This window comes from Sarcophilus harrisii, chromosome 5 (assembly GCF_902635505.1).
Source record: "Sarcophilus harrisii chromosome 5, mSarHar1.11, whole genome shotgun sequence".
NCBI lineage: Eukaryota > Metazoa > Chordata > Mammalia > Dasyuromorphia > Dasyuridae > Sarcophilus > Sarcophilus harrisii.
Genome location: NC_045430.1, coordinates 66,630,424 through 66,642,748, shown reverse-complemented (window position 1 = coordinate 66,642,748; position 12,325 = coordinate 66,630,424). Strand labels below are relative to the sequence as shown.

General features: G+C 33.3%; 1 protein-coding gene across 2 annotated transcripts in view; it reads left to right on the top strand.

Moving 5' to 3' along the window:
* Nucleotides 1-12,325, top strand: part of ARID2 (AT-rich interaction domain 2) — a 203,508-nt gene that overhangs the window by 98,210 nt on the left and 92,973 nt on the right. For both annotated transcript variants that reach the window (XM_031940372.1, XM_031940371.1), the window contains one exon: nt 5,786-5,919. In XM_031940372.1, coding sequence (XP_031796232.1) covers nt 5,786-5,919 — 134 coding nt within the window. The remainder of the gene's footprint in view (nt 1-5,785; nt 5,920-12,325) is intronic.

The window sequence follows — 12,325 nt, the reverse complement described above, 5'->3', positions numbered from 1 at the left end:
TCAGAGGAAGACTAACCAATATGACAAAGTAGTAGGAACCAGGGGTATCCTAGCTCATTCATTACACTACAAAACTTACATTTTCCACCATCATAAGACTTAGCCCCAGGGGACATATGTATAAGCACTTTTCCATGGAGAGGAATCAATCCTTTGGCTCAGCACTGCTGGAGAAGGAAAAGGACCATAATTAAATTGTTCCCTTCTGGTCCCTAGAGGAAAGGAAATAAGAATTTAATCCCCAGGTTAAGAGCTGGACTTCAGCAATATCTACTGCAATCTCATTCTCCCAAGCTCACCCCCAAGGAAAGAATTTTCCCTGGGATTTAGGTGCCTAAAGAGTAGGGATACCTACAGTTTGGATCCTGGAGGAAAGCTTTGGGACTCTGATCCTAGTTTCCTAAAGGCAGTGAGAGAGCTCTGAATTATTTGGAGATCCTTGAGCTCATTAAAGCAGCTCCAAACCTAATTCAGACCAGATAGGAAGAGTTGTGACTACTTCCAAGGGAAAAAAAGAGACACTTTCTTTGGTGCTCTAACCACTTTCCCTGGGAAGAGAAAAATTCAATAAGTGCCTAGCCTCTACAGAGAGGAAATTATGATCACTAACCCCAGAGGAGGGGGAATCCAGGATTCAAACTCATTGAAATCTGGAACTTAACTTTTAACAGTTTAGAAGCACTTAGGGTCAACTATGCTAAGTGTTGAGAGTATTAGGAAATGTTAAAAACAACAACAAAAACCTTGATGTTAAACGAAGGTAGAAAATAGGCAAATATATGTATAAACAAATATATGCAGGATAAATTAGAAATAATCAGCAGATGGAAGGCAGTACCATTAAGGGAGTTTAGAAATATGTCTTGCAAAAGATGGGACTTGCAGGAAGTCAAGGGATTCATATTTTGGGAGAGAGGAAGATTGAATAAATTGTGACATAAATATAATGAAACCTGAAATATACTATTAGAAACAAACAAAAAAAAAAGGCTATTTCAGAGAAACCAGGAAGATTAAGAATGAATATAGAATGAAGTGAGAAGAACCAGGAAAATAATTCATACCATAACGTTAATACTGTAATAAATGAATAATTCTGAATAATTTAGTAACTCTGATCAGCACAATGTTCAACCAAGATCCCAGAAGATCAATGATGAAGATGCTACCCACATAATGACAAAGAGGTGATGGACAAATTATACAGGACAGGGCACACATATTTGAAAGTAGACATTCAATAATTTTTCCTTTTAAAATATTTTTTTATTAAGCATAAAGAAATCAGCTGTGGCTCAGACTTGCAATTTCATTGGTTTAGACAATTCTCAACTGAGGAAATTCCCTGTACCAGTGCTTTTTAGCTTGGTTTTCTACTTAACTTAGATTCTTATAAAATTGCTCGGTATATTCATATTTAATATGTCATTGATGAAACTTGAACTTTTAACCTGCTAACTTCAGTGCTGGTTCTTTAGGCACTACATCATACTGAATCTCTTTGATTTCATTGAAATGTATTTAAATTTCCTGTAGCATGATGTCATGTATAAAGTAGATATTCTACCATTTTCTTTGAAATATATATATCGAGTCTATATATCTGAGATCCTTTAAGGTATAGGAAGAAGAACTGGAAATTGATTGGATGTGTGTGGGGGTGAAGTAGAGTGAGTAGAGAATAATGCTGAGGTTAAAAACTCTTGACAGAAGTAGGTAAGTTCCATAGAGGGAAGAGTTTGGTGAAAAGCCTGGACATCCAGTCTTAAATGTCTAATAAATAGTTATTGGTAGAGTTTTGGTGTTCAGGAGAGTGAGGCTGCCTACATAGACCTGAGAATCTGATGAATTTTTTGCAAGTGTGCCCCAGAGAGCTAATAAAGCCAGAGAGACACACACAGATATAGAGATACAACCACACCCCCGAGGGAAAGGGAGGAGAGAATAAGATTACATTTAAGGGGCATGATGTGGATAATAAGACTTAAAAGGGAGCCCAACAACTCGTCAGATGGAGGTTGCAGGGGACATTTTGAAGGCACTGGGTACAGGACTGTTGAATTACCTGAAAGGGATCTGAATCACAACCCCAAGGTGAGGAGGAATACTACCAACAAAGCAGAGCCTACAGGCATGGGAAAGCTGGGATCCTGGTCACAGGTCCAGGGCAGAAAAGAGTGCTTATAGTTACTCACAGACTAGAATACTGGCCAGTACTTGAGTAAACATCCCTCTTTTTTAATCACAACCATCTTGAAAGACCTTCTTTACTAGTTCTCAAAACAGCAGCATGAAAAACTTCAACCTTAGGACAGTACCCATTCTACCCCAGGAGCAAAGCCCATACTATAAAATTAAAAATCAAGAAAGAGGCTGAAAAATTAAGGAAAAACAACCAAAAACATGAAAACACAGAAAGGCATATTGACAGCTAAGATATGAACACAAACTCAGAAGAGGACAGCAATGTCAAAAAAAAAAAAAAAAAAAAAAAGGCTACATGCAAAACTTCAAAGGAAAATGTGAATTGGCTATCATGATGCAAAAGAACTAGAAGAGCTGAAAAAGGATTTTAAAAATTAAATGAGGGTGATATAAACAATTGTGAAAAAAAGTCAACAGTTTGATAAAGAGAACCCCCCTCCAAAGGAAAAAAGTTGTGCAAAAAAGTCATTGAAGAAAACAATTTCTTAAAAAGTACAATTGACCAAATGAAAAAGGAGGTATAAAAGTTCACTGAAGAAAATCCTTCAAAATTAGAAGTGGGCAAGTAGAAGTTAATGACTCCATGAAACATCAAAAATCCTCTTAAGTAAAATCAAATGAGAGAAGAAAAAAATAGGAAGGTAACTACATCTTGCTATGGACAAGGAAGTAATATCATTACTAAACATATTTGCACCAAATGGTATAGCATCCAAATTTTTAACATAGACATTAATTGAATTACTGGAGAAAATAGACATGTGGGACCTCAGCTTTTCCCTTTCAGAATCCGATAAATGTAATCACAAAATAAAGAAGGAAGAAGTTAAGGAATAGAATTTTAGAATGGTTAGATTCAGTAGAATTCTGGAAAAAATTAAATGAAGATAGAAAGGAATATACTCTTTTATGTAGCAGTACATGGCATCTACACAAAAAATGAGCTTATATTAGGGCATAAAAAAGTCTCAAATGAAATGCAAAAAAACAAATATTAAATGCATCATTTTTAGACCATAATGCACAAAAATTACATTCCATAAAGAGCCGAGGAGGCATTGATTAAAAATTAATTGGCCATTATATAATTAATTCTAAGGAATGGGTGAGTAGATCAAATAACAAATCATAGAAAAATAGTTTTGATTAAAGGGAATGATAACAATGAGACAACATACTAAAATTCATGGTATTCAGACAAAACAGTTATTAAGGGAAAATTTATATCTTTAAATGCTTATATCAATAAAATAGAGGCAAAACAAATCAATGAATTGGGTGTGCAAAGTAAATAATATTTGAAAAAGGAATGAATAAAAAATTTTCAATTAAACTCCAAATTGGAAATCATAAAAATCAAAGGAGAGATTAAGGAAAATGAAAGTAAGAAATGGTTTATGAAAAAAATCCAATAATAGATAAACCCTTGGTTAATTTGGTTTATAAAAAGAAGAAAATCCAAATGCTAATAACAAAAATGAAAAAGTTGTTTACCACTAAATTTAGAAGAAATTAAAGCAATAATTAGTAGCTATTTTGCTCCATTGTATGTCACAAAGTCTGATAATTTAAGTAAAATGGATTAATTAAATTAATTTATTTTTAATTAATTTAATTAATAAATAAAATTTTAATTTAATAATTAAAAAATAAAAATTGTCCAGGTTAACAAAAATGTTAACAGAATATTTAAATAACACCATTTTATAAAAATAAATTGAACAAGCCATGAATGAATTCCCTAAGAAAAATTCCCCCAAGGCCAGATTTAAAGAATAACTAATTCTAATACTATATAAACTATTTGGAAAGATAGATTAAGGAGAAGTACAACCAAATTCTTTTAATGACACAAATATGATATTAAAGAAAACTATAGACCAATTTTCCTAGTGAATATTGATGCAAAAAATTTTTTTCTTTTTCTTAAAGCTTTTTATTTTTCAGAATATATGCATGGACAATCCTTCAACATTAGCCCTTGCAAAACCTTGTGTTCCAATTTCCGCCCCCTTTCCCCATGCCCTCCCCTAAGTGGCAGGTAGTCTAATATATGCTAAACATGCAAGAAATATATGTTAAATCTAATATATGCATACATATTTATACAATTATCTTGCCACACAAGGAAAATCAAATCAAAGCAAAAAAAAAAAAAAAAAAAAAAGAGAGAGAGAGAAGCAAAATAAAATGATGCAAAAATTTTAAATGAAATTCTAGCAAGGAGATTAAAGTAATATAAAAAATATAAAGTAATATATCACAAAAATTATACACTAAGATCAGGTGGGATTTATCCCAGTAATGGAGTAAATTCGCGCACTGGTTCAGTATCATATAAACTATCATCAAAACTGACCAATAACAAACCATCAGAAATCATAAGATTTTAAGCTTTTGACAAAGAGCCATTCCTATTCATAATGTTATGTTATGTTAACACTCAAACTTTACTTTTCATTCAATTCATTTTTTTTCTAGAACCCCCAAAGAAATGTCCTGTATTTATAGATTTGATCTTAGAGTAAAATTCTGAACAGAATAGAAAAAAGCCAAATGGTGTCCATTTTGGGGCATTAGGATCTTCTTTTAGAAGGTGATCCTTAATCTTTCATTTCCCTATCATACCATGCCTTTATCAGCTTTTAACATTTAATCAAAAACGGATACCTTTTGAACACTTCTTTCATAATTCTCCAGAATTGACAAGAACTTAAGGATTTTTGTTTTTTAATGTTCTTCATAGCATGCTTATACAAAGGGAGCATAAACAGATATTTTGCTTTTTGGTTCTTTGGACCACCTTTAACTGTCTCTAGTTTTTAACTATATTATTTGCTAGTGTCAATATTGTTTTTAAAAGCTGATAGTAAAATTTCCTTATATTTACATACCTATTATATTGGCAGTTAACCTTTCCCCATTTCATCTTATCAGTGGATACAGACAATATCCTCTTGTCTGTCCTCTGGTTTCATTAATTACAAATGTGCTAACAATCATAGATAATGATGGTTCGTGGAATAGGACTATACTCTCCAGAACCTGTTCGAGCAGCATATGGGGAAATTTGTTTCTTAATAGCAGTTGGGAAAAGAGTCACCTATATGGTGAGCATAGTTTTAATCAAAATTTTTATACAGAAAATTTCAGGTCACTCTATTCAGTGAGTTAATAGTTATAGTTTAATAATATAACCACACTAGATAAAATGTATATGAAATTTATATTTCCTTTTTTGAGATTTTATATTTGTCATTATGATCTATTGATGCAATCCATACTCAAAATATATGGAACTATTAAATGTCCCAATTTTTATATACATGGTAGTGTTTTTAGTCTTCATTTTTCTCTTGCTTCTCTATTTAAAAATTTGGGGGGGGAAAGAATATTTTAAAATTATTTTACTATTTGTCATTTTTATGCCACATTTTTCCTTCTGGTAATATAGAAAGCTTTAGTTCTTTTATTTGGGAATAGAATTGATGGTGAGAAGAACAGAAACTGTGGTAAAGGAACTAAACAAATAAAGTGCTAGAAATGTCCAGAATCTTAACTGTTTCTTTTTTTATTTCAGTTATTTAGAAAAGTACGAGAAAGTTCATCACTTTGGGGAGGATGATGATGAGGTACCGCCAGGCAATCCAAAGCCTCAACTTCCTATTGGTGCAATTCCATCTTCCTATAATTACCAGCAGCACAGTGTGTCAGGTAAACAATATCAGTTAGAAAAATGTTATAAGAGCACAAATAGTGCATTACTACATGTTGCATGAAGATTTTTAGGTACATGTTCTGTTTTTTGTATCATGTACTATGCTAACAGTACTAAGCTTAGTGAAATTTTATGATTATAGTTTATATTACTGTAGCACTTTACAATATAACATTTCACTTGATCCTCAAAACCATCCCATAAGCTAATATAGCTGTTTTTTAGATGAGGAAACTGAAGCACAGAAAGAAAGTTATTTTCTTGCACAAGACAATACATTGAGGAAGAAGCAGAGCTGGGATTGCAACCTAGGTTTTATAATTATATATTATTATTATTCCATTATATCAGTGCTCCATTTCAAAGATGCATATGAATGCCATACCAAAATTTAATGTGCTTCTTTTCTTTGGGTAGTTTTGGGATTTATGGAACATGCATCTCCTCTGATCCTTGAGTATCACTGTTCACAGGGCTTTCTTTGAACTCTGTTTACTACTTCCTTATTTATTTGTGATTAATAGTATTTTTCTAATTATATGTAAAGATAATTTTCACTGTTCTTTTTTGTAAGATTTAGAATTCCATAGTTTCTTTTTCTTAATAGCTTTCCTTATGTTCCCCTTCCTCAAGACAGCAAGCAATCTGATACAGGTTATAAACAATATTTCTGTTAATTATTTTGTGAAAGAAAAATCAGGACAAAAGGGAGAAACTACAAGAAAGAAAAACAAAACAAAACAAAAAATAAGATGAAAATAAGAGGCTTTGATCCACATTCAATTTCCATTGGTCTCTCTTTGGATGCTGATGTCATTTTCTATTTCAGATTCATTGGAATTGTCTTAGATCACTGTATTACTGAGAAGAGCTAAGTGTCATAGTTGTCTTCACACAGACTTGTTGTAACTGTGTACAATATTCTTCTGGTTCTTCTTACTTCACTCAGCATCAGTTTTTGTAAATCTCAGGCTTTCCCGAAATCATCCTTCTGATTGTTTCTTATAAAATAACATAACATTCACATACCATATTTTATTCAGCCATTCTCCAACTGATGGCATCCATTCAGGTTCCAGTTTCTTGCCACTACAAAAAGGGCAGATCCCTTTCCCTCCTTTAAGATCTCTTTGTGATATAAGCCCAGTAGTAACACTACTGGATCAAAGGGTATGTACAGATTGCTTTGGGCCTAGTTCCAGATTGCTCTCTAGAATGGTTGGGTCAGTTCACAACTTCATCAACAATGCATTAGCGTCCTAGTTTTCCTGCTAGTTCCTTCTTGAAGCTGTATCAGGGATCAGTTTCCTTACTGTTGTTTCCTTTTGGAGGTAGCATGTTTTCCCTACTCAGAATGGAGCAACCAGCTTGACCTTTTCTTTTCCTTTCTCTTCTCTCCACCATGTAGATGTCTGTTTCCCTGGTGTTTCCTCCCATTTACATGCTCAATACTAGCCTGTGCTTTGTTGAGCCATCTTGCTTCTTTCAGTTTTTGGTTATGCCCTTATTACCTCACAGTCCTTTTTCCTTGGGTGGATATTAAGAACAATTGTCTCATTTAATCCTCCTCAAGACAGGTAACTTCATTTGACTATCTCCTTCATTTTTGAGTGGTGATATAGGAGAAGGATTTAATGTATAAAAGAATTGGGGTCATCAGAGAGAACTTACGTATGATTCCCTTTTTTTCCTCTAATGGCCTCAAAAAGAGATCATGGAATTTGGAGCAAATTTGAGTTAGAAAAAGTATAGCTGAAGCTCCAAATGGATCAACTATTGTATATAACAAGAGTTTTTGGTTGAAGATTATCTCTCCCAGGGTGGGGAAGCCAGTAATAAAGTAGTAAACTAGTAGTGTCTACAGTGTGCTTAATAGGAAGTATATGAAAGCCTGAACCTTAAGCACGAGCATTTCACAGGATTATATTACTTAGTTTTAAATTTACTTTTTTTGTGTAAAACAGTTTTGTGTAAAACAGTATTATCAGTGGTTTTTTCTATTTCAATTGCTATAGGTTAAATAAAAGCTTTTGCAGACCCTAGGAATATAACCATTGCTTATTACATTTTTATGAGCTAATAAGCATTTTCTTAATTCCAAATACACTTTGTACAGAAATTTTAGAACAAAATGCTGGAATCTTTGTAGTTAAAGATTATCCATGTATTGGAATATTGTTCTTGCATTTATAGAAATCATAAGGTGGAATTTGATATAAAGTGGTTTTGTTTGGATATCATCCTTACATTTTATTTTAAATCCTGAACTATCAACAAAACAAAACAAAACTACAAAACAAAAACAAAACTTTGTTTTAGCTGTCTTATCTAAAAGCATTATAGTAAGGCTCCAATGCATTCAAATGAATGTACCATTTCTCTTATTTTTAAAAGATCTATTGTTTTTTTTTGTTGTTTTGTTTTGTTTTTTTTTAATCATAAGTTTCCCCTTTGCTGGTACAAATTACAATCTCTTCATATCTTAATAGATAGTTTCATTAGTTTTTAGGGTTATCTCTTTTCTCTCTATCCTCCTCTCCCATACTTCACATACAAAATTCATACAAAATGATCAAGAGGTCATAGAATGATATACTTCTCAACTAAATACAGGAATATATATTTGGAATCATAAGTTTAGAAGCTTTTGCAAATTCTGTTTTTGTTAGTAGTATTCTCCTAGAAACTGGGACCAGAATTAAGAGATGTAGGTTGTGTTTTATCATCTTCTGTTGGCTGAACATGATTCAAAAACTGCAACATAAAACTGGATAGAAAGCTAAATTTACTTAGTTGATCAATTTTTTAGGAGTTAGACTGAGGAGAACTGAGGATCGTTTTTGATGTAATGATGAATAGATAATTGGGAAAGGCTTACAAAGTAGCTATTATCTCTTTATTACTGCAGAAGTCTGAATTCAGGATACCAAGCCATAGTTTGTAAAAGTTGTTTGAGTATATTATTGGCATAGATTATCTTTGGCAAGCTACTCTTTTTCTCCTAGAAAAGTGTGCTTTCTTATTTGATTATATCCTGGAGTCATTCACTTGGGATATCTATCATATTTTTACCAACGGGATCTTGCATGTACTGTCCTCTCACTTCTAGGACAGAGCCAGTCTTCTGGAGGAGGAAGCTCAACCTTTGGCCTCTAGAAGGAAGGATTTTGATTTTGAATTTGGATGGGGATTGGATTTATATCTCTCATCCTCTGGGTTTGCTCAGCTCCTACTATTGCCCTGCACATTTGAGCTGAATGTTTCTTGTGTTTATAGACCTTGATGTTAATGCTTTCCTCAGTTTGCTAGTTTTTTCTTGGGTCTGCTGAGCAATAGGATATTCTTTCTTTTGGGGTGGGTGCATGGGGGAGGAGTGAGGGTCAGTAAAGTCAGTGAGAAAGAGTTAGTAGAATTGTCCCCATGTGACTTGGGTTGGGGTAAGTAAAGACTTATCCTCAAGGACATCAGAGAGAAATTGGTTTGGGAATTTTGTTTTTTCATTGTGAAATACACTCACTTTTTCTTTAACATCAGTGAGCTTTGAAACTCTTTATGAAAGAGTTTTGTAGAAGGCATACTATCATCCTTTGGTATGTATGACCTTGTGCCTTGACTCCCTTTACTATTCTTCCTTTTTAGAACCAGACCCTGTCCCCTTTCATGCTGTTTTCCCAAGTCTTAAGTGTTCACATTTCCTCATCTTCCTGCCCACCCTCCAAAAAAATTCCTGAAGTTATATTATGCTTTTCTTTCAAGTATTCTTTTTTTAAAATGACTAAACTATTCCAATTATTTTGGTTATTCTCAGTATGATACAATGTCCTAGATTCTCAGAATGTAAGCACTAGCATTAATCTTTTACATATTATAAAGATACTTTTTATTTCCTATATTCCTGTATAGTCATTTTCAAATTTTTGTATTTTTCTAGTCTTTCTTAGGTTTGATTTGAATATTCTTTTATTTAAATAGATATTTAAAAGTGCCATTAAAAGTACCATTCTAAGTGCTGGGAGAAATACATTGTTAATTTAAATATTGGTCCCTGCTCTCATTGAGTTTACAGTTTGATAACCATAATGCACAAAATTGCATAACTCTTAAACACCGCAATGTCAACAGGGTTTGAGGAAGATCATTACTGATGGAGGAAAGGCTGGAGGAAAGTAATGCTTTAAAAGATAAGTAGGAATTTTTAAAGCTTAGAGGTGGAAGAGAGAATGCATTCTTGATATAGGGAAACAATGTTTGCAGAGACACTAAAATGGGAAATTGTAGGTCATACTCATTTGGATATGCTAATGTATTTTGACTAGACTGGAGAGGATATAGAACACATCATTGTAAAATCAAGTTGGAAAGGTAAGCTGGTGCAAGAATATGGAAGGTATTGTATGCCAGATAAAGGAGTTTGCTATTTACTTGTCAAATAGTAGAGATTTACTTAAGATTTTTGAGCTAATCGAAGTTAATAAGAAAAGGAATATTATCTTGACAATGGAATGAGGAATGGGTTGGAATATGGAGTGTAGAGGTGAACACCTAATACTTAGTAAGGTGGTGGTGATTCCCTTTAATAAGTTGCTTTCAGTGAGAATATAGAGGAAGAGACTGATGTAGTTGACATCTGTAGGACTTTGTCTCTATTAAAATGGGTGATTAGGGAGAGTCAAAGACAGTCTTATGTACATTTTAAAAGCCTAAGTGAAAAATGATAGTACTGAAAGAAATGGTAGAGTCACAATGATAAGCTGGTTTAGGGGAGATAAGCGCCAGATTGTGGACTTGATTTTGAAATGCTAATGAAACATCTAGATTGTATCTTTTGAGGCAGTTGCTCATGTGTGCTTAGAAAGATGTCAGAGTTGGAAATAAAGACTTAGGATCATATACATAGATGTTTTGAATACAAAGAATTGAGTGAGATTGTTCACAAGGAAAACTTAGCAGGAAAAGGTTTAAGAACAGAACTTAAGGGCATACTCATGTAAAGAAAAGGCATTTAGGTGTTGAGTGTAAGCACCTAGAAAAATAGAATGAGAACTAGGGAAGTTCTCAGAAATCAAATGAAGAAAGAATATTTAGTAGTTGAAGAGGCCAGTGATAAGGGAAAAATTAAAGGTTCAAAAGAGAACAGAGAGATTACAGTTGGAGAGAGCCTGTAAGAGGTGAAAGAGGAATAGGGTGGTGATGGAAGTAGAAGCTTTGAACTTAGTGAGGAGTAAAGATCTCTCTTTTGTGATTTGAAGAGGCAGAGAGGATAACTGATTATGCTGACTTTTGAAGAATAGAAGAAAGAAGCTGAGAGAGTTCATGTCATATGGCATCAATCTCTACATGTTATATTCAATTTTCACTTTGGAGCAGAATTGAAGAAAAGCCACATCTAATGGTTGTGACCTCTATGAAGAACTGTCTAGTCGTGGCCAAATATGGTACCAAAAAATGCAACCCAAATCTCTTCTCTTGAATGCTTGTAATTCTCGAGGAAGAATTAAGACTAATAAATAGGAGAAAAAAGGAAGGCAGATTTAGTTCAATATGAAGAACAATTTTTAACATACTGCTCCAGTTTGAAACAGAGACTGGGTTACTTTCACTAAGGAGTTCTATAATCACTGGAGGTTGGACAAGATTACCTTTAAGTTCTCTTTTAACACTATAATAATTCTGAATTTCTGTTATTATTGTTGCATCAGCAGACAGCTTTAAAAATGTATAAAGCTAATCCCAAGATCTGAACTTGTTTATATTTAAATGTTTATTGACCCATATCTATAGAGTCATTTAATCTAAAGGAAATTTAAATGTTGTTTTAACTGACTTCCTTATTTTAAAGATGAACAAAATAAAACTCAGGGAGAAATATATATATGGTCTCAAAAGCAATCAAGACCAGAAATAAGGAAGTTAATAATATAACAACATCCAAAATGGAGTACTGAGGATAAGAATGGAAGAGATCAGGAAGGGACCCAACATTGCTAGAGAGATGATCCAAGGAGACATCTGGTGATTGCTTACATTACATATAAATTTTAGTATACTTCTCTCCTGAACCTTTTTCTCTTCACCTAGACTTCTAAAACATTCTCAAACATGTAAATGATTAGTCCCTTTGCCTCTATGAAACTTTTCTCCATAGAAACTTCAGTGAAGAAGATGTGGTAATGGCCAGTGCAGGGTTTTCTAGAAGAGACTCTAGCAACAGCAAACAAATAGCTAAACTATCCCAGAGCACAGACTGTGAGGGCTGGTAGTGAGGTAGTAGTTTCTACTGTGGTGCCTTTGCTTACATTGTTTCTCTACGTGCCTTCTCCATGTCGAAGGTTCCATTGGCCTTACATGTAGTTATTGACACAAAGTGAGCAAGAAGATTTATAGTAAATATATTTTTAATTA